Source organism: Maniola jurtina, chromosome 4 (genome assembly GCF_905333055.1).
Source record: "Maniola jurtina chromosome 4, ilManJurt1.1, whole genome shotgun sequence".
Taxonomy (NCBI): domain Eukaryota; kingdom Metazoa; phylum Arthropoda; class Insecta; order Lepidoptera; family Nymphalidae; genus Maniola; species Maniola jurtina.
Genome location: NC_060032.1, coordinates 13,523,564 through 13,546,019, shown reverse-complemented (window position 1 = coordinate 13,546,019; position 22,456 = coordinate 13,523,564). Strand labels below are relative to the sequence as shown.

Sequence of the window (22,456 nt, the reverse complement as noted above, 5' to 3'; positions counted from 1 at the left end):
TGAAATGTGATTTTAACAATTATTTTCTATGACAATCATAGGCGTGTGCGGAAATCGTATCGGCGCGTACAGGCAACTGGCAGCACACATGCTGCTCGGAGCGGCGCGAAACCCTCGGCTGGCTGGTGAAGTCTGCCCGCCGATTGCACCCGCACGTGGCGCCCACCGTGCTGCAGCTGCTGCAAGCTGCGCTGTGCGCCCCCTCGCCCACCCCTCCTGCGCCCGCGCCAGCGTCTGCCGCCCCCGCAGCGCCCGCGGCGCAACGACCAGCTGTACAGGATAAGGCAAGTGATAATAGCTAGTCAATTAGATTATTCCCACAGTTTGAAGTTGATTTCAACACTGATTTATCTGATTCTTCGGATATGAGCGAGAATTCTGGGTGCTTAATAATGCCAGAGAGTAAGAAATCGGTGTTTAAAGTTACACACAATGCTTGAAAGGGCAAAAGTTCAAACTTGTTGGAAAAAGTTTGGACTATGAATCAAAAACCTTTTTTATTCCATGCTTGCTATTAAGGAAATTAGTTTTTGTTGAAAATGCATAATTTATGTTCCTAAAATATTCGTTATTCCCATAGACTTCTTCGGAGTGGCCGGAGCGTGAGCGTAGCGCTGAAAGCGACGCCTTCGTATCAGACGGCTCCAAGTTCCAAGAACAGAGAGTGCCGCAACTTGTACAGCAAATACTTAAACAGGTAAATTATATAACTAAACGAAAATTAATTATTATAGGCCAAAGTATGTTGTATTAATTTATTTTGTTTATTGTCAGGTCTCCCAGGAAGAACTGAATTTGTTCGTAAAAGCGTTCTTGCTTGAAACCAATTCGACAGCAGTTCGTTGGCAAGCGCACGCTTTACTTCTCGCTATCTACAAGTGAGTACATTTGTAAGGATTTCTTTTTAATATTTCGGTAGTGAGTAAACACTTTGTAGTACAGTTGTATTCTTGACACTTTGTACCCAAGAGATTCTAGGCATCTAAGCTCAATTTTTAACTATCTTACTTAAAAATAACTTAAAATTGTATCTATACTTGATAATTAACGTTCATATTCGTTTTTAGCAACTGTTCGCAAGCTGAGCAAGCTTCCCTGGTATCGCTTTTGTGGGGACTGTGGCCCACATTGCCGCAGTATGGACGCAAGGCTGCTCAGTTTGTAGACCTGCTAGGATACTTCACCCTTAAGACGCCTAACATCGATACAGAGGTAAGTAAAATGGAGTATTACGGGGAGTATTTCTATTTTTTAGTAAACGCTGATTTTGACGAATGAGGTGTCAATTGATTCTGTGTAAAGGTCCGGGTGACATAGGCATAGTATCAAGTGGAATGTCAAATGAAAGAGTAAAAAATTCTTTGTTCATGAATATAATTGTACAACAACATTAAAATATACCAAGCGACAGAAAAACAATTTTACTATAATATTTCAGCGTTTATTAAGACGATCGTAGTCGGGTTTTAGTTTTCAACTTTATCTTGTTTGTATAGAACTACATCGGCAGCGCGGTAGAACTCCTACGCAATCAGAACCAGCTGCTGTCGTCGCACGGCAACGCCGCCCTGTACGCCGCCCTGGGCGCGTACGTGGAGCTGGACGGCTACTACCTGGAGTCCGACCCGTGCCTCGTGTGCAACAACCCCGAGGTGCCCATGGCGACTATCAAGCTGCCAACTATCAAGGTTTGTCATCGCTTAGCTGTGGTATTGTAAACAAACCATAGGAGTGTCCTCAGTAGGTTCTATTTTGACAATACTCAGACTAGATAATAGTATGAGGGACAGAGACAACGCTGTACGAAGCCTTTACCTACCTTTCTAAAGTTCGTCGTAAAATATTTCCTGCCTGCTACTGTATATGTAATGTGTATGAAAGAAAAGGTCAAGCGAACGCGCTCGTATAGATGTTGCGCTCTTGGCCCTACACTTTGTATCACCGACTAAATCGATAAATCGCCTACTGCGCAAGTACAAATCCTTTTACGAAAATTGATTTGCACCTGGCTTATTGGCGACCCCGAGATTATTTTTCCCACATCCCACAATACCAAAGTTAGGGCCATATTTATGTTGAGTATATTGTATTGGAGTAGTTTGAAGTATTTCCTTGTACCTAGTCTTCAAAACCGTAGCCACTCAAGTCCTTGGCTCGATCAAATAAGAGCTAATCGCATATAACTGCCGCAGATCGACTCGAAGTTCACGACGACCACTCAGATCGTGAAGCTGGTGAACAGCCACATGATCAGTCGCATCAGTCTGCGCATCGGGGACATTAAGCGGAGCAAGATGGTGCGCACCATCAACTTCTACTACAACAACAGAACCGTGCAAGCTGTTCAAGAGCTTAAGAACAAACCGGGTAAGTTTCTATCTAATTGAATAGATACTGTTGACATGTAAGCATAATTTCCAAGTTGGCCAGTAGCGTATAAATGCATAAAGAAACGTTTCAATACAATAATAATAGAACCGCGCAAGCCGTGCAATCGCTTAAGAACATACCAGGTAAATTTCTACTTGAAGCATAATGCACCAGTCTCTCCTCAAAATGATAAAGATTTGGCCGCAGTCCGCCAGGTTGCACGCTGGCCAAGTGCGGATTGGTAGGCTACACACAGCTGCGAAAACATTTTGAGAACTCTCAGGCATCCTCACGATGTTCTCCTTCACCGTGAAAACAGGATATTTAATTGCTTAAGATAAGATAATAATTTTAAATGTATATAACTCCGAGCAGTTAGAGGTGTGTGCCCTGGAGCGAATCCCAGACCCCCGAAACCTACACCTAAAAAAAATAACCATTGATTTCTTATTGAGTTATTAAAGGAGAATATGATTAACAGGCATGTGGCACAAAGCTAAGCGCGTCCAACTACAGTCGGGACAGTCTGAAGTACGCGTTGACTTCCCGCTGCCGATCGTCGCCTGTAACCTCATGATGGAGTATGCCGACTTCTATGAAAATCAACAAGCTACAGGTAGTAAAAAGTTCATCGTGAATGACGTTATAAACATAAATGTATAGTGGCTTATTATTATTGTTAGCCCGAACTGTCCCAATGTTGGGCAAAGGCCTCATAAGTCACATATATTATATCAGAGTAGGTATGCTTGAAAAAATCTTTGCCGTGGTATACTTAGAACTTCATCGTCTTAAAAAAGTATTTTCATCATGTCTATTCGAAAAACGAATATTTGCATAATTTTTTAGGGTTCCGTACCTCAAAAGGAAAAACGGAAACCTTATAGGCTCACTTTGTTGTCTGTCTGTCCGTCCGTCATGTCTGTCAAGAAACCTATAGGGTACTTCCCATTGACCTAGAATCATGAAATTTGCCAGGTAGGTAGGTCTTATAGCAGAAGTACAGGAATAAATCTGAAAACCTCGAATTTGTGGTTACATCATTTATTGTATTAATTATAATGTTGTATTACTCTTCTTCGTTCTTAGGAGAATCTCTGCAGTGCCCGCGTTGCTCTCAATCGGTACCGGCGAATCCCGGTGTTTGCGCCAACTGTGGTGAAAACGTGTTCCAGTGTCACAAGTGTCGGTAAGATCTGCTGTATTTTGTGCATTGTATAGACTCGTGCTGTTATAGTATGTTTATCTCGGTACAAATGCCTTCTGATTGGGACGATTACGGCGTGCAAATATCAGACTTATCAAATTTTCTTTTGACACAAAGAATAAATAGCATGTTCAGAACTAAAGTTCAAGGAATTTTTATTGCTACTTTTTATACTTTTAGGTATATTCGCCTCATTTTTAAAATATACACAGAAGAAAAAACAAAAATGACAATTTTTATGTGCAATAAAGATTTTAAAAAAAATCCAGCTCTATCACAGAATATTGCGATTGCATTAACGATAAGTTTCTTTTTCTTAGGGCTATAAACTACGATGAAAAAGATCCCTTCCTATGTCACGCGTGTGGTTTCTGCAAGTACGCCAAGTTCGACTACACGTTAACGGCTCGGCCGTGCTGCGCCGTCGACACCATCGAGAACGATGAAGAGCGCAAGAAGATGGTGCAAACTATCGGTGCGCTGCTCGATAAGGCTGATCGCGTCTACAGGCAACTTATTGCTAATAAGCCTGTGTTGGAGGTATGTATATGCTCTACTAACTATCATCATCATTATCAACCGATAGACGTCCATAGCTGGACAAAACTTTGTATTCCTGAGGAACTACCTTCTGCAATACAGGTCTTTCCTAGTGTAGAGGGTAGAAAACTCGTTCTTATTGTATTTAATTTAATAAACTATGAAATTATAGGTCTCTTGTAGGGATTTCCACACCGCCGCCACTTGCGCCGCTTGAATACAGCAGCTCCCCGCGACTGGTTTGATGTCCGTGGCATCCACCTAGTGGGGATCTTCCAATGCTGCACTTTCCGGTGCGAGGTCGCCATTGTAGCACCTTTAACCCTAACGTCTATCGGTTTTTCGAACTGTGTGCTCTGCCCATAGCCACTACAGCTTCGCAACCTGCTGAACTATGATAGTTATTCTGATTCTTTCTATCTAGAAGTAGTGATAGTAAAAAGAATACCCAGCTGAGTTTGTTGTGGGCTCTTCTCAAACCTGGGCGCGTTTGGAACCATCGTAGCTTTAGTTTTAAGTGTACATAATTAGTTATTTATCACAACTATATCATCTTACAAATCTAACAATTTTGACCGACTTTGAATAAATTGTATTGAGTTGAGTTATCTATCTTATTTTGATTGTCAATCCTTTCACAGTCGTTAGTGCACAAGATTAGTGAACACCGTGTGGAAGGCCGTCCTGACGAGAACAGCAACGGAGCGGGCGGAGCGTTCGGCGGCGCGCAGATCAACCGCGTCATACAAACGCTCGCCCATAAGTACTGCGTGGAAAGCAAAGGCCACTTCGAGGACTTGTCCAAGATCATACAGAAGGTTTTGGCTTGCAGGTAAATATGACAAACGATTTCTGGTTCAACTCTGCTTTAAGGCCACGAAATCTTGAGTCTTAATGCAGTTAGAGCCTTTTTAATCTTAATTTTTTTTATATCCTTTTAAATTATTTTAAACAACATATTTTCATTTTAAAGAGACTCATTAATGCGTTTCGTGTCTTGGTTTTTTGTTTCCTAATTATTGGTTTTCGCATTCATACCAAAAACCACGAAAAAGCAATAGATAAGAAAGTGGGCAAAAAATAGGGAAGCACTTATTTCTATAAGAGATTTCTACCAGTGACCTATGATCTTTGGTAATATTTCTACATGCACGGCGTCTGCCTATTAAGTTATCATGAAGAAACTACAATACGTTTCTAAACTATTTCATTATTTCGATGGTAATTTATCTACATACATTTATCCGCTAGACTTTTGACATATTAGATTTTAAAATGCCAATATTTTCTGCAGGAAAGAATTAGTGGCCTACGACAGGTCACAGAGCGAACAACTCAAAGGAGATACTTTACCTGTGTATGCTGGACTGTTGCAGAACTATGATGGCGACGTTACTAAAGGTAAAATCCGAGACTACTTTGCATTACTCAGTTTTTAATCTCGTGATTTGGACTACAAAAGTGTTGTGTTTATTTATGTCCACTTTACTTTAAGCCTTTAATGAAATCTAAATATATAAAACGAAAAGGTGACTGACTGAATTATTTATCAACGCACAGCTCAAACTACTGAATGCCTACTGTAGCATGCCAATACGTATTATGATGTAGACATCCGCTAAGAAAGGATTTTCGAAATTTTGTGTAGTCCACGCGAACGAAGTCGCGGGCATAAGCTTGTAAATAAATAATGGGTTTAAAAGTTGGTACAATAATAATAATATGATGAATCTTATGTATTTTGTATAGAGAGTGAATGGGTTTTAAAGCTGGTAATGTAATGCTCTTATGTTTTGTGTAGAGAGTGGCGGGGCGTGCTATGGTTGCTCGCTGGCGTGCGCGGAGCAATGCCTTACGTTGCTGCGCGCGCTGGCGTCGCAGCGTGAGCACCGCGCGCGCCTGTGTCGCTTCGGCCTCGTGCACGAACTTGTACACCATAACTTACATCGCGGCACCCCACAGGTATGCAATAAATACTTTCATTGAAATGATGTTTGTTTAATTGTTAACTATGCGTTTGCGTATCGCTTATCAGAGTTGAAACTTTATACTGTTGTTGTTGGAACAAGCGAAAAGGTTTCTGACACAATATCATCAACATACGAAAGAGGCATACGAAGAATGTTGGGTACACACCAAGTACCGTGGTGCCATGGCCGTATTTCGACCACGGCGATCAATGTTTACAAAACTCGCTAATGTGTCCAATTATGAGGACAAAAACAAACATATTATCAATTAACGATATTGTTTTGAATATTCTATTTTTGCTATTTCTTTATTTTGAGTTGTAATTTGTACTGTTTCTTCTAGTGTCAAGAAGAAGTCCGCTCTCTAATCTGTTTGGTGACTCGTGACAACCTGCCCGAGACGGAACATTTATGCAACCTGCTGTCACAGAGGATTACTCTATCGCTTATGGGCCATGCGGCGTCGCAGGACCATAATAATTCTGTGAGTGATTATTACATTAATATTTTATACATTAATTATAAGTAAACACATAAAATTTAAGGGTATCTGGCAAGGTGGTTACCACAATACAAAGTGTCTGGCAATGTCTGCATGACCTATTTTTTAATACTATGCTGAAGAAAATATAAAAAATAGACGCTTTATACTTTGACGAAGGATTTTATGCACCTTTGTTGCCTGTTATCTGCCCAAAGCCTCAATAGCTGAACCGGTAAAGGAGTGGTCTGAAAACCGAAAGGTCGACGGTTCAAACCCCGCCCATTACACTATTGTCGTACCTACTCCTAGCACAAGCCTGACGCTTAGTTGGAGAGGAAAAGGAAATATTAGTCATTTAACATGGCTAATATTCTTTAAAAAATGCCACGATGATCCAAACTTCGTCAGTCAACGTCATCAATCTTAACGGTCAATCAACCTGTCTCCCGCGCGATCTGTCTGTCTCTTTCACTATTGTCTGTAGTTATTTTTTAATCTGAAACCAACAGTAATTGAGTATCGACATCTAAATAAGCTATTGCTATTTCAGGTACGACCTTTAGTACTGCTGCTAGGTTCGCTCGTTAAAGTTCAAGATTCTATCGAGTGTTGGGAAGTTCGTCTACGTTGTACTGTGAAGTTGTGGGTGTGGTTAGTATATTTTATATTAATTTTATACGCCCTTAGCGTCTTGTTGACCGTTTGCCCTTACTTGCTACTAGACGTTGACCGAGACTTCGACCTCGTGGATTTAGGTTTTTTAAAATTCCAGCGAATAGTTTTTGATTTTCTAGGATTAAAAGTAGCCAAAATAATGCCCATCTTCGGAATGCTAAGCTATATTTGTTTTAAATTTCGTCAAAATCAGAAAAAACTAACAGAAAAGGAATTTTAAACGTTAAGGTATGGATTGGTATGAAAATAATTGTACTTTTGTGTAGGTGCTGCCCTCAACTGACGGAAGTGGTGGGCATACCGCCCGCAGCTCTAGCCATTCTTAAACCGGAAGCTTTAGCCGGCATTCCTGGCATCAATACTTCTTCACCGAATTGTAAGTATCAGTAATAAGTCTTCGTCTTCCTGACCTTAACCCACGCTACGTGGGGTCGGCACAACATGTCTTCTTCCACTCACTTCTATCACTCATCAACGTATTATACAACTCATTTCGCGCATCCGTCTTTTCCTTTGGTCGTTCCCTCTTTTCTTTTCACGTATATATTTAACATTGTTCTAGTGATATCACTTTCATCACTTTCTTCCCTCCACATTACATGCCCATACCATGCCAGCCTCATTTCTTCTTCTTCATACTTCACTCATCACTTCTCCTTATATATTCATTTTCTTACTCGTCTTTCATCCGTCCCTTTTACCACCTAACATTCTGTACGATACAATGTGACAGGTCTTGGCTTTGTAGATTTTTCCTTTGATATCAGTAATAAGTATCTCCCATAAACGTAATTTGAAAAACTTTGTCCCAGGCGGATGGGATGCTGTGAATACAAAATGTTATACAACTTATACCTGTCATGTAGGAGGACCATTATGATTCTGTATTATAAAATGGCTATACCGTATACGGACAGTGTGCGGACGGATGGTGACGATATGGCACTCTGAAAAGGGGATATTTACACTTTGTCTTCACAGCATCGCTTGCTCTATCAAGCTCCTAATTGGTATGGTATGTTTAGCGCATCAGTTCGCGCTGCAACAAGTGGCGCTGCCGTGCCTGCGCTATATGCAGGAGCTGATGGCGCCCGATGCTGCCGACGAGCCCGAGGCGCCCGCGCCCGACCCCGTGCCCTATCCCGCTGCTGAAGAACAGCCCAAGGATGCTAAGGTAGGCTTATAAATGTGCAAAAAATCATATTACAATAGGTAGGTAAACATTCATATTTGAAAAAGTGAAGCCAAATTAGTACGCTTGTGCGTGACACGGATGCGGGCGACGCACAGACTACATAGATACGGTCGCGATGTTTACACAACAAGTTCATACATTGTCAACTCAAAATGGATTCCCGTATGTGTTTAATTTTACTTCAACCGCGAGTTTACTCGTGCCAATAAAGGCAAATCGAAAATGTCAGCCTTCATATCCTCTCACTTGCACACTATTCCTGTGTATAATGTGTGAGTGAGGTGGAATTGTTAGCTCGCTTCGTTTTTTACTGACACACATTAAATACAGACAATTTTTTTTTAAATCCTATAGCAGGAAACTCCACCGCCGACCCCACCCGCACCAACAGTCCTGCAGTCAACCACGGGTAACATGGTGGTGGACTTGTCGGCCTGGCTCGCGGGCAAGGTGCCACACAAGCAGTGGAGGAAGCTCGTCTCCAAGAGTGAGATACCACCAGCCGATACCACTCTGCCACCACGCGACTTACATCTCGCACATAAATACCTCGGGAAATGGAAGGAAAAGGTGAGTCTCAGGAGACTTCTAGCAACTAAGAACAGACAGACAGACAATGAAGTGATCCTATAAGAGTTCCGTTTTTCCTTTTGAGGTAGGGAAGCCTAAAAACACCTCGCCATATTGCGGAAAACCCGTGGAACTAATTTGTGATTATTTTAATCCTTTCTTTATGAAAGGATCTTACACATAATGATTAATGACCATGACCATATACCAGCGATGCCCCCAGAGCAAGTTTTTTATATTTCTGGTCAGGTTTTACAACTAAATCTATAGAATTGAACTCTGAAATATAGTAATGTAACTTGGAAAGCACTAAAAGATATCAATACTATACCGTTGATTTTTTGCAGATGCTTCTCTCAAACGGCATGCGTCTTCTAGCGTTGGACGAAGGCGGATGGCTTCGACCCGTTATGTTCGATCCAAGCTCGCGTATCGCGCGCCACACTGCTTGCCAGATGGTCAAGTCTCTGTGTGACTCCTACGAGAGAACTAAGGCGGTATGTTCTTTTTAAAGGAAGTCAAGCTTTATGTACATTCCAATAAGCGTTAAGAAAATTTTACATATTACATTTCTGCAGGTCCTGATACTATTGACGAGCTTCTTACCAGAAGTTGGAGCCGCGGGAGAAGCAAGCGAACAGTTCCTCGAATTATACGAACGTACGTATTTTATACTTCTTTTCATTTGATGTCAAAATTTGCTCAATTAGAAGTTTTCTAAACCTATCAATATTATGTCGCAAATCTTTAGTGACTTTGCACGTATGACGGCATTTACACGTGCAGTCAAAGCGCGTTTTACACGTTGACAGCACTGCAAGTGACATCGAGAATATTTGCAAATAAAGGAAGATCCCAGTACCACAAATTACGCAGGCTGCGTAAGACAATGTAAAAATGTCTCCATATACTTAGATGAATTTCTTTACATGTATTCCATATTGTTTTGTTCGCAGGGCTAGCGTCAAAAGCACCATGGAAACAATTCCTAGCGTTGCGTGGAGTTCTCCAGCAAATAGCCGATCTGATGACCAAGGAAATCGATCAACTACACCATCTCGAGGAAACCACGCTTACGTCGGACTTGGCTCAAGGTAAAATATAAATGTTGTCTAAATTACGTCCAAATAATATTACCACGAAGAAATTGTATTCGGTGTAACAAAACTTAGAAAAGCGAGGGTAGTTTTAAATAAAATCTATAACATACCTATACTTGTTGCACACCTTAAGCCATGTGGATTCAGAAACTGTTGATAGTCAATTCATATTGTAGATATCAAGTGGTATTGGGTACTTCATTAGGATTTTATCGTATTCTCAGGCTACGCTATGAAGCGTCTCACAGAGCTACTGGCGATGTTCCTTGAAGACGTGCCGGGTGCACGTCGCGCGTACAAGGGACGACTTGTAGGTGCCGTACTGGGGGGATACTTATCGCTGAGGAGACTCGTCGTGCAACGCACACGCCTCACTGACGACACGCAGGAGAAGCTGCTAGAGTTACTTGAGGAAATGACTACTGGTAAGGCTTGCTTCGTTGGGTCAGTGATCCAAAGATACAGGAAAGAGAAAGGACTCCAATATTAGAAGCTACTACTCGTGCCTGTCTCGCGCAACTTCACGCCAATCTGCTTTTCTGATGGCTTGCAGGTCATCCACCAATAAAGGTAGTTTGTTAGTTTGTGTGGGTCGGATGCCCTAGAGGGTGACCAAATGCGAATGCATCAGTGTGCTGAAGACGTAATGGGCGACCTATGTGTGTTCTAAATAATGTAATTATGTTTAGCTTATTCTATAAAGTTTTAATCTGGCACAGGACTGTCAGATTTTACTTTAACATGAACATTTTTATTTTAACCCAAACAGGTTAAGCGAATCAAGCGTCTAAGGCGTCAGTGGCGCCGCGTCTGTAATGCCACAAACGCTCGATTCGAAAGTCTACCTTTAGAAAGAACGTTATAAAGAAATGTTGGTAAATGTGTCACATTGATACAGCCCCATAAAATCATATTTCTTCTGGGACAAAATAATCGTGGTCTTATAATTTGTCGTATTAATTCAGGCACGGAAACCGAGACTGCCGAATTCATGGCGGTATGCATCGAAACTGTCCAGAAGTACCCACTACACGACTACCGCACGCCCGTGTTTATCTTTGAGCGGCTATGTTCCATCATCTATCCCGAGGAAAACGACGTTGGCGAGTTCTTCCTCACGCTCGAAAAAGATCCGCAGCAGGAAGACTTCTTACAGGTACCTGAAATATTCTATAGGTTAAAATATTTGCAAGCTTGTTGGGGCCATTGGGAGCGGGGAAGTATGTTTGTGTAACGCACTGAGCACTAAGTAACCTTATAACTGGCGGGTAGGTAGGTACGTCAAGGTACGTGCGACAACTACAGTGAAACACTTATTAAGGTAAATCACGTTTATTCAACACACAACAATATTTCTAATTACACTTAATACTTTACTAATTCACTACACTTAATTTCACTTAAGAGCCCACTGTTCAGTTCTCAGCACTTTTCACTGTTAAGAGTATACACACACATACACACTGGTCCGTCGCCGAAAACGTCCGTTTATATAGTAATCCGAGGCTCCGTCTGTCCTTTGCTTTCGCATAAACCTATCTCTTTCTACGACTTTTCTGGACACCTCGAGTGGGTCATAAAAACCCGCAGACAATAGATGTTTACGTTTCTGGAGTGTTTTCGACGCTGGCCTATTGTTCTTTTCGGCGTAAACAGACAGTCCTTTGTGTCGATGCGCTTATTGTACTAAGTTGTATTTTCTCGAATTAAATTAATAGAGAATCATCGCGAACAATCTCCCCGCGGTGCCAAAGCACCTTCTCACTTTTAAAGCGATGATTCTGTAGGAACCACCACGATGACTCGACGGACGTCTTAGCATTCCTCCTGTAGTTTGCCGGTCCGTAATTCGCGTTCTTCCATATTATTGTTCGTTCTTTTTCCTCTGGGCTTTTCTGTTTGGTTATCATTTCTCTTCCTTCTGCTTGGCGGCGTTGACGGTATTATTCTTCCTTTGTCTTGTCGCCTTCTTTCTTTCTTTTCCAGATTTTCATTCGCTTTTTCAAATCTTCTCACAGGCCATTCATCCTCGTTTTTGCGCAAGAAAGAAGGGCCTTGGAACCATCTTGCTGCTTGGTCAAAGTCATTTGGCGTCCCTCTCGTCGCATCGTCGGCTGGATTCTCTTTAGTAGGCACCCACCTCCATTCTCCAACGTTTGTCGATTCTTCGATTTCAGCCAGCCGCTGAGCTACGAAGGTTTTAAATTTTCGAGGATCAGATTTAATCCATTGCAACACTGTACTTGAGTCGGTCCAATATGCTTTCTTTAGCACACGTAGATCCATTTCGCGTTCTATTGTCCCTGCTAACCTTGTCCCTATTAAAGCAGCCTGCAATTCTAGCCTTGGAATTGAAATGGGTTTCGTCGGTGCGACCCTTGCTTTCCCTGCAATTAGGGTAACGTGTATCTTCCCATTAGATCCTATAGTCCGCCAATACACGGCTGCGGCATAAGCTTCTTCGCTTGCGTCTGTAAAGGTATGTAATTCTCCTTCTTGCGAATACGGCGAGATACATCTTGCGATTTTTAATTCTGTTAGAGTGGATACTTCTTCCAAATACTTCAACCATGACTTCACTTGATCTTCGTGAATTTTTTCATCCCAGTCAATTTTCGTTCTCCAAATATCTTGAATTAATTTCTTCCCCTGAATCAATACAGGTGTCGCAAATCCCAAAGGGTCAAATGTTGACATGACAGCGCTCATTACTTCTCGTTTGGTGGGAATTTTCGTCCCATTCATGAGTTCTTCCGAGGTATTTCGTAAACCAACATTAAAAGCCAATGCATCTTCTTTTACCAACCATCTTAAACCAAGAGTTTTTTCTTGTTTCGTGAGTTCTAAAGAATCGTTCTGTATCTTTTCTCTGAATTCCTCAATTACTCTCGCATCGTTGCTAGCCCAGCCTTTCAAGTGAAAACTTGCCTTTTCATGAATTTCTTTCACTTTTGCTGCCGTTTGCTTTGCTTCTTCAGTGGTCCTGAAACTTTGCAGGTAATCGTCCATATAATGGTTCTTTTCAATTGCTTTCACTGCTTCAGGGAAAGATTTTCCGTATTCCTTAGCGTTTTTATTCATGACGTATATGGCGGTCGCTGGAGATGATGCAGCTCCAAAGATTACCGAAGTCATCCGATATTCTTCAGGTTTCTTCTTTCTATCTTCTCCACGCCATAAGAATCTAAGGCTGTCTCTATCCGCTTCTCTTATCTTTATCCTTAGAAACATTTCTTGAATATCGGCCACCACTGCTACTGGACCCTCTCTGAATCGTAACAAAACTCCAAACAGAGATTCAAGTAAATCCGGTCCTGCTAGTAGCGCATCATTGAGGCTTTTACCTTCAAATTTTGCCGCTGCATCGAACACTATTCTTGGCTTCGTCTTGATTGGATGAACAACTGCAAAATGAGGAAGATAAAAGGTTCTCCCGCTACAGGTATTTTCTGGGGCCTTTTCTGCGTAACCCTTTTCCAACAACTTCTCTATTTGCGTTGTATAAGATTCTTTTAATGCAGCATCTCGGTCTAGTTTCTTTTCAATATTCATAAGTCGTCGAAGAGCTTGATGATAATTGTTCGGTAGAGTTTCATCTTCTTTTTTCCATAAGAGTCCTGTTTCGTATTGATCATTTGGTAGTTTCTTCGTGGTACTCTCTAAAACTTCTAAGGCTCTTCGGTCACTGTCATTACTCGGCAAATTAGGTTGTATTCCCAAAGACTCCAGTTTAAAGTGTTCTCTGACGATTTCTTCTATTTCATCTTCCTTAGTTCGGCAGTGGTTAACGAAGTTAACTACGGCGTTAGCACTTGTATCAAATCCATGCAGAACCCATCCTAGTCTTGTAAGTGATGCCACTGGTTTGGTGGCCTTTTCTTTTAATAGTTTCCTTGTCACAATCAATCCCCAATTGTCCTGTCCTATAAGAAGCTTAGGCTTTTCACTGGTGTAAACGAGTTCTTTTCTGATTTTTACTAAATGAGGACAATTGTTTATTACGTCTGTATCAACTTCTTGTTCTGACAACTTCAAATCGTCCATTGTCCTGGCTTCCATTGTCATTATTTCTCTACTGTTGACGCCTTTTATTTTCAATTTGACCTTCAAGGAGTTATTCTTCTTCAATTCTTTTCCACCAACCGTTTCTATTGTCAATGGTTCTCTCTTTCCTTCAACTCCAATCTTCTCTGCAATCGAGGAATCTACCAGTGTAATTGTAGATCCTTCATCTAACAATGCTAACACTCGGACTTTTCCTTTTGGGCCATATAGGTTCACTGGCACCATCTTCAGATACACCTTTCCTTTAGTCACTGTGGTATTGATGGATACAATTTTCTCTTCTGGTTCATCATCACAATAATAATCATCTTCATCGTGATATGTTTCATCTTCGTAGTCGACATTGTTGCACGACTCGTTCTTCTGCTGGACCGCAGCTGGTGCGAGTCTTTCAGAATGAAGAGCTACATGGTGGTATCTCCTGCATCTTCTACAGGGTTGGGCCTTGCAGTCCAGTCTCTGGTGTCTGTAACGAAGGCACTTGAAACATATCTTAGCTTTCTTCGCAATTTCCCATCGTTCATCTACACTTGCTTCTCTGAATTTCTTGCATTCTAATAGGCCATGATACTCATCACATAAGGTACATGCATCCTTAACTGTACGAATGGCTATTTCTCGACTCGTCGACGGTGATTCTTGTTTTCTCTCTTCTGGCACTAACATAGCGTGAACTGTCTTTCCTGTCTTTCTTGAATTTACGTATTGCAACGTTATGGTATCATCAATTTCAGGTGGAGCGAAAACTCCATAATTCTGTATTTCTTCGGTAAGGAATAAATCAATTATTTCTAAGTCAGCTATTTCTGTATCTCTGTATCGGCTATAAAAGGCAACGTATCTATCGAACATGTTCACTGACATTTTTTCCCTTATGCAATTGGAAGTTTCTGGTGAGTGAAGATACTGTGGTTTCTTCAAGGTTTTGATGACAGAAATAGAGGCCTTTACCTGGCTGGCGAATCTGCAAATATCTCTTGGATCATTTTTCACTGGATTTATTCGTTTCATTTTTTCTAACTCTGCTAGTGCTAAAGATCCAGGTCTACCAAATCTATCTTCAAGGTGCCGCATTACGATCATCGGATCATCAACGCTATTCATCAAGCTTTCCACTGCCTCTTTGGCAGTTCCTCGTAGAGCCTTGCGAAGGCGCGCTCGGTTCATTGCGTGGGAAAAGTTCTCAGCTGATTCAAAATAAGCTTTCTTGAAATTTAGCCACTCTGCACTTGCGCCACTGAATGAAGGCAACTCTATGATATCTCTATCTTTTTCGTTTAACTTCTTGATTTCCTGTACAAGTAATTGTACCGTCGATATTTCATCTTGCCTTGACGCCTGGTGCTGACTTTTATTTTCAAATTCTTCTGAAGCCTGGATTACCCATTCTTCGACATGTTGTTCTTGTTCGTAAATTTCATCTTCGGTTTCCTCTTGTTCCTGCAATGCCAATAATTTCGCTCGAGCCAGCTTTTCAAGAGCTTTGGCGGTTTCAAATTCCCTCTGCGCTAACTCTATTTCAATTTCCGACCTCTTTTTCCTAGGCAACGAGTGCGCGTTATCCGCACACGTAGACTTATAAGGGTTCAAAGAAGTCCTTCGTATGTCTAGCGCTTGTTGACGTGATCCCTTAATTTTGTCTTTCATCCTGAATGATCCAGAAGGCTCAACATTCGGTGAAACGTCGATAGTACCAGAAGTGAATACCGGAATGCCCCCCTCTGTGGGGGCAGGGTCTGTATTCCCCCTGATTACGTCCCCGACCTGTTGCACCGGGGACCCCACTGCTCTGACGTTCACACAGGGCGGAGGCGTCCTTAGCGTAGATTGACTGGTAGTGGACGTGTCTGTAGACTCGACTGGTATACTTACAGTCACATCTCTCGCCATGGTTTCCGTCGTAATCCTTGAGCGTGATTCTGATCTTGTTGTCGGCATCCTCACCTGGTTTACCTACTACGATAACCCGATCCGGCTCGAAGGACCAATTGTTACGCACTGAGCACTAAGTAACCTTATAACTGGCGGGTAGGTAGGTACGTCAAGGTACGTGCGACAACTACAGTGAAACACTTATTAAGGTAAATCACGTTTATTCAACACACAACAATATTTCTAATTACACTTAATACTTTACTAATTCACTACACTTAATTTCACTTAAGAGCCCACTGTTCAGTTCTCAGCACTTTTCACTGTTAAGAGTATACACACACATACACACTGGTCCGTCGCCGAAAACGTCCGTTTATATAGTAATCCGAGGCTCCGTCTGTCCTTTGCTTTCGCATAAACCTATCTCTTTCTACGACTTTTCTGGACACCTCGAGTGGGTCATAAAAACCCGCAGACAATAGATGTTTACGTTTCTGGAGTGTTTTCGACGCTGGCCTATTGTTCTTTTCGGCGTAAACAGACAGTCCTTTGTGTCGATGCGCTTATTGTACTAAGTTGTATTTTCTCGAATTAAATTAATAGAGAATCATCGCGAACAGTTTGGGTTGTCCTTATCTATTATTTAGCGAAAGCACACCCAAAGGAATGGTAAGGAAGGAAAAAAATGCAAAAATAAGTCATCCTCTATAGAATTTATTGATAGAACAAGAAAGAGTGAAAAATAAGTTTTGGAGAGTTACCATATTTGACATGGAATCTTGTTATGATATTTTATGAAAGAGTTGCTCCTGTAATGAACTCTGTTAAAGTTGTTTGGATATTTTAATGTTAATGGAAATATTATGTAGTTTTCCTGATAACGCCAAAAATAAATGTTCAATTAGGTTTTTAGGCGTATTTTTGGTAGGATTCATATTACTCAACCACTATGACACTAAATTCAAATCAATGGCACCATATTAGTTTCTAAGAATTCTCATATAGGCAGACTCAACTGATATTAATAAATTCCCAGGGTCGTATGTTGGGCAACCCGTACTCGTCACTGGAACCGGGCATGGGCCCGTTGATGCGTGACGTGAAGAACAAGATCTGCACGGACTGCGAGCTGGTCGCCTTGCTCGAGGACGATAACGGCATGGAACTGCTCGTGTGCAACAAGATCATGTCCCTCGATCTGCCCGTCAAGGATGTTTATAAGAAGGTATTGTTCTTATAGTGTGTGAATATTATGTAGTAAATGAGACCCAAACTATTCACTGGTAAATACGATTTTTATTTAATCAGATATTAGACTCTTAGGTAATAGACAACATGAGTGACCATGTTTAGGCCATGGACGTATTATGAAGGGGATCTGTAACGTCAAATTTGATTTGAAGCCTCCGGGATCATCAAAATGGCGTATGGGCGGAGCCTGAATGAGCTGGCCTTATCGATACTAAAATACTCGATAAAAATTGTAATATCACAATGTGATTGAATGACAAAACAATAAACTAACAAACAAACACACTTTCGCATTTATAATATGGGTAATGATAATCTCGTAATAGTCGATTCAGTAAAAAAACCGGCCAAGTGCGAGTCGGACTCGCACACTGAGGGTCCCGTACTCGGGTATTTTTTTCGACATTTTGCACGATAAATCAAAAACTATTATCCGTAAAAATAAATGAAAATCTGTTTTAGATTGTACAGGTAAAGACCTTTCATATGATCCGCGTCTATATCCGCGACTAATATTTAGTTGCCATCAGAATACCAGTAGCTGACTGAATTGTCACATAATAATTGTGCTCTTCGGCTTTAGCTCATGGATTACTTTAAAACTGTTCAGGTTTGGTGCACATCCGGAGAGGGCGTGGACGCAATGCGTGTGGTGTATCGCATGCGCGGTCTGTTGGGAGACGCTACCGAAGAGTTCGTGGAGACGCTCAGCCAGACCAATGCGGAGGCTGTCGACGACGAGCAAGTCTATCGTATGGCTAATGTGCTTGCTGATTGCGGTAAGTGTGCATTATATCTATAAAAAAGAAACTGACTGACTGACAAATTGCGTATACGGTATAAACGTACACGGTACAGCTCAAACTGCTTGGTCTAGAAACACACTACAGAAAGGATTTTGGAGAAGTTCTAACTGAATCTCAAAAAACATTCGCGGATGAAGTAACGGGAAGGAGTTATTTGACTTTTGTAGTTCTACAGACCACTAAATTACAGTTAGTTTTCAGTTGTTGTTGTTTACATCGTTCGTATTTAGGTGACATCTTCTGGAGACAATATTATTCTACTATTTTAATTATAATATTATTGAAATAATTCTCTCATGGGAGGTTTATCGAATAAAACGAAGGCTCTTTAAAAAAAATACGACTTTAAGCTGTTAAATTATTTTGTACAGGTGGCCTGGAAGTAATGTTGCAACGCCTAGCAGCGATTGGCAGAGTGGGATGCGCGCGTGCGCTAGCGGGCACGTTGTTACGGTTACTATCGCTCTGCGCACGCGTTCGTCGCTGCGTACGCGTGCTGACTCAACCGTCTGCGCGTGCTCTGCCCGTGCTCTTACACGCGTTGAGCTTGGCCGCCGCAGACGAGAAGGAAATGCAGCGTGCACCGCTCGTTTACCAATTGCTTGAGGTGAGTTATCCAAACTGTTACTGCATAATATTCGGCGCATTGTCTGTTGCAATTTCATTATCTATGTTCTGATGTCAAAATACGGCCAGAGAAGTGTTTTATGTTGAATATAGTTTTTACAAAATATAATAATACTGTCGATAAAGTTTGAAGTCGTTTTTATTATTCGCAATTTTGATTAAAATTCAAAAATCATCTAAGAAAACGCAACAAACTGAGAACATTTTCCTTTTTTGGAAGTCATTTAAAAAGCAGTAAAATTTCAAAATTGTTTTTGCAGATAATGGAAAGGATCCTCTCTGTAGCTTCGAGCGAAAGCCTGGAATCGTTCCTTCAATTCTCACTGACCTTTGGTGGACCGGAACATGTGCAAGCGCTTCTCAATTGTACTGAATGCCCAGGTATGTACCCTGTTACATTTTTATGATACTATTTTTTTTTTAAGTTATAGGAGTCTCGAATATGGTAATGATTATTAGTTATGTAATAACGAGTTTTTCAGTCTGAGTTCGGGTCACAAGTTGAGGATGTGACGAATAAATCAGTATAATTACGCTTTTAAATTTTTGGTCCACTGAATTCCCAGCAATATTAAAATCGAGTCCAAAGTTCGAGCTATTGATCAAAACAAATTATAGTAGACCTATCAAAGCACGGCATCAGGAGAGAGTAGAAGTTTATCCCCGTTGAGGGCCAATAAATTTTATCCGCGACATTAGACGTGGGTTTAGTTCTCATAGAACTTTAACTCAATTATTAAAAAATCAAAAAAACTTGTCTCACGCTTTTTGTTGTTTGGGTTATGGTTGGGTTAGAAAGACTCTTATTTATTCAGTTTATTCTACTATTATTTTGTTATGCATTATTAGAGTTGCAAGAGAGTTAGTGGAGATGAATTATATAACTTACAAAATGTGATACAGGAGTTATACCACTTTTACATTGAACGACACAAACGTCCTCATTCAACAGGTATCCGAAACAACTCGGTTGCCCTCGGACATCTCACCCGCGTATTAGCCGCTTTAGTATACGGCAATGATCTCAAGATGGCGATGCTGGTAGACCACTTCAAGCCGGTGCTGGACTTCGACCGCCTGGACTCGGAACAGTGGACCGAGGAGGAGTTCCGTATGGAACTGTTCTGCGTGCTTTGTGCTAACATCGAGAGGAACTCTATTGGAGGCACGCTGAAAGACTATTTGATCTCACTTGGAGTGGTTCGGGACGCATTGGAATATATTGTGGTAAGTTTTTTTACAGTGAACCTTGAATACCCTTTGTTTGTACAGTACTACCTTACTTTTATATGTTACGCCGATGTACCTGCGCAGAAATCTTATTTTTGAATAAGTCCGCCCGGTATTGGTTATTGCCTACGTGCCATGTTTTGTATGGGTGAATTATGAGTGCGATAGCACGAGTCTCTGTTGTTCTTATGTTCAAAATCTTAACGTCAAGCAGGCCTGTATTTCATTGGTGTACATTTGGTTTTAGTCAGCGTTTGAATTATGAGCACAAGTATGTGCTGTTCTTGTATTTGAAATCTTAAATTCAAGCAATAAGGTATGTATTTCATTGGTGAACATTTGGTTTTAGTCAGCGTTGTTAGGTTGCGCTTTTCTGCATAAACGAATTTTCCCGATGCGACTGGTAAAATTGATAATACTGTAACATATTATGTGTAGGAAACCAAGTTTAAGCCGACATTTCTGCCTAATTGTCCATAGTTATGAAATTCTTTGTCTTTGACAGAAACACGCACCGTGCGTCAAACCGACGTTAGTGTGTACAGATTCGGACGAGCTCAAGGAGTTCATCAGCCGCCCTGCTCTCAAGTACATTCTTCGCTTCCTCACTGGTTTGGCTGCCGACCACGAGCCTACTCAGGTATTCATCCAATCGTCATTCGTTTATTCATTATAACTTCTATAATAATAGTATAAAATGTATGTTCCCATAGCTAAAGGTTTGCTATTGTCTTGTCGAATCTCTAACTAGCTATATAGCTACTTAGAGATAATTGTTTAAAGACAACTATCCAAGACAACACTACAAAGTCCTCAATTCTGGATTGCTTGACATAAAGAAGAGTAAATAAACACCTAAGCAAGCGCGCTTTACCATCACCTACTTTGCTGTTATTTCAGTCAAGCGCATGCCGTTTTAGTTAAAAAAACATCATGAACTTGATCCGCTGCTAAATAGCCTTCAGATCGACGGGGCGGTCAATGAAATATTCTTAAAAGCGGAGATTTTTTGCAGATGCTAGTCTGTGAGAAGGTGATTCCGATCGTGCATCGTTTGGAGCAAGTATCGTCGGGCGAGCACGTCGGATCGCTGGCGGAGAACTTGCTGGAAGCGTTGAGGTCTCAGCCGCAGTGCGCCGCCAAAGTGCAGCAAGTGCGGGACTTCACCAGACAGGTCAGTGCTGCTATTGCTTATGGCGGAACCATACCACGTTATCCCAGAGTGAGCTAAAGTCTCGGTTTGATTTTGAATATACTTAATGTCAAATATTAGGCTATGAGGTGAAATCAAAGAAAAACAGGCTATTCATAGACTATCTATCGTCAAATGTAGGAACATTTGACACAGGCCAGTGACGTCGAAGCCTCAACGTTTTGTTACAAGTTCCCTAACTGACGTGAACTGTGGTTATGCATCGACTACGAAATTGGGTACCATTTACTTTTTTATTGACAATTGTGGAATTTGTAAGATAATAACGTACCTAATGGTGATAATTTATTGCGTAAATTTAAAACTAAAGCTACTAGGTCTGAGAATAAACCCACAACAAACTCAGTCGGGATGTCTTTTCATTATCATTAACAACGTTTCACAATATTATCACTTAAACTCAAAAAAAAAAACTATTAAGGCTGTTAAGGCAACTCAGCTAAGTTTACTTAGACTAGAAGCGGGCATTGCAAGTTTTGTCTTCGTTCATAGGAAAAGAAACGCTTAGCCATGGCGGTGCGCGAGCGGCAACTGGGCGCGCTGGGCATGCGCAGCAACGAGCGCGGGCAGGTGACGGCGCAGTGCTCGCTCACGCAGCAGGTCGCCGACCTGGCGGAGGAGGCCGGCGCCGTGTGCTGCATCTGCCGCGAGGGGTACAAATACCAGCCTACGAAGGTAAACTTTCATTGCTAATATTCTTTTTCCTCCTTGACCTAGCGTTGCTTCTCTTAATTGATGGATGTTTGACTTTCACAAACCACGGTCTTACCACAGAGTAAGGATATGGTATGATAGAGCAATCGTGCGGAAAGTGCGGGACGAAGGAGCGATCCGAACTGCCCTTTGTAGCCTATGGTGTCGGGGTCGACCACCCTTCAACATAGCATCGTTGACATATAGCACAGCTTTGATGTCGTGGCATTCACCACGAAACCATCAAAGGCATCGGACTACTGTCTCTCTTTATCTGTGGTCTTACTTTAATAATAATTATTTGCTAATAATAAGTTATCGAAGGCTATATTGTAAATTTATGTGCTAAATTTTTGTTAGGCAAGTCAAATTAAGTTATTGTGTGTAACGTTAGGTTCTCGGCATCTACACATTCACGAAGCGCTGCCCGGTGGAGGAGTTCGAGGTGCGCGCGCGCAAGACGCTCGGCTACACCACCGTGTCGCACTACAACATCGTGCACGTCGAGTGCCACATGGCCGCCGTCAGGCTCGCCAGGGCGAGGTGAGTCTTCATCATTCACTTCTATATGGGCTTTTGGTCAAG

The 22,456-nt window shown here is 41.5% G+C and overlaps 1 protein-coding gene across 11 annotated transcripts in view; it reads left to right on the top strand.

The window, feature by feature from the left end:
- LOC123881293 (protein purity of essence) overlaps positions 1-22,456 on the top strand; it is a 78,279-nt gene that overhangs the window by 52,932 nt on the left and 2,891 nt on the right. For 8 of the 11 annotated variants that reach the window (XM_045929991.1, XM_045929984.1, XM_045929990.1 and 5 more), the window contains 31 exons: positions 42-284; positions 581-697; positions 775-878; positions 1,068-1,212; positions 1,497-1,688; positions 2,193-2,367; positions 2,852-2,986; positions 3,460-3,559; positions 3,898-4,117; positions 4,759-4,949; positions 5,412-5,518; positions 5,919-6,079; positions 6,431-6,571; positions 7,122-7,222; positions 7,513-7,622; positions 8,272-8,420; positions 8,796-9,011; positions 9,359-9,508; positions 9,590-9,671; positions 9,968-10,105; positions 10,336-10,536; positions 11,077-11,267; positions 17,088-17,276; positions 17,913-18,081; positions 18,480-18,715; positions 18,996-19,116; positions 19,688-19,962; positions 20,471-20,605; positions 20,981-21,139; positions 21,671-21,853; positions 22,266-22,414. In XM_045929991.1, the coding sequence (XP_045785947.1) occupies positions 42-284; positions 581-697; positions 775-878; positions 1,068-1,212; positions 1,497-1,688; positions 2,193-2,367; positions 2,852-2,986; positions 3,460-3,559; positions 3,898-4,117; positions 4,759-4,949; positions 5,412-5,518; positions 5,919-6,079; positions 6,431-6,571; positions 7,122-7,222; positions 7,513-7,622; positions 8,272-8,420; positions 8,796-9,011; positions 9,359-9,508; positions 9,590-9,671; positions 9,968-10,105; positions 10,336-10,536; positions 11,077-11,267; positions 17,088-17,276; positions 17,913-18,081; positions 18,480-18,715; positions 18,996-19,116; positions 19,688-19,962; positions 20,471-20,605; positions 20,981-21,139; positions 21,671-21,853; positions 22,266-22,414 (4,985 nt within the window). The remainder of the gene's footprint in view (positions 1-41; positions 285-580; positions 698-774; positions 879-1,067; positions 1,213-1,496; positions 1,689-2,192; positions 2,368-2,851; positions 2,987-3,459; positions 3,560-3,897; positions 4,118-4,758; positions 4,950-5,411; positions 5,519-5,918; positions 6,080-6,430; positions 6,572-7,121; positions 7,223-7,512; positions 7,623-8,271; positions 8,421-8,795; positions 9,012-9,358; positions 9,509-9,589; positions 9,672-9,967; positions 10,106-10,335; positions 10,537-11,076; positions 11,268-17,087; positions 17,277-17,912; positions 18,082-18,479; positions 18,716-18,995; positions 19,117-19,687; positions 19,963-20,470; positions 20,606-20,980; positions 21,140-21,670; positions 21,854-22,265; positions 22,415-22,456) is intronic. The other 3 variants (XM_045929992.1, XM_045929986.1, XM_045929985.1) reach the window with 2 other exon arrangements.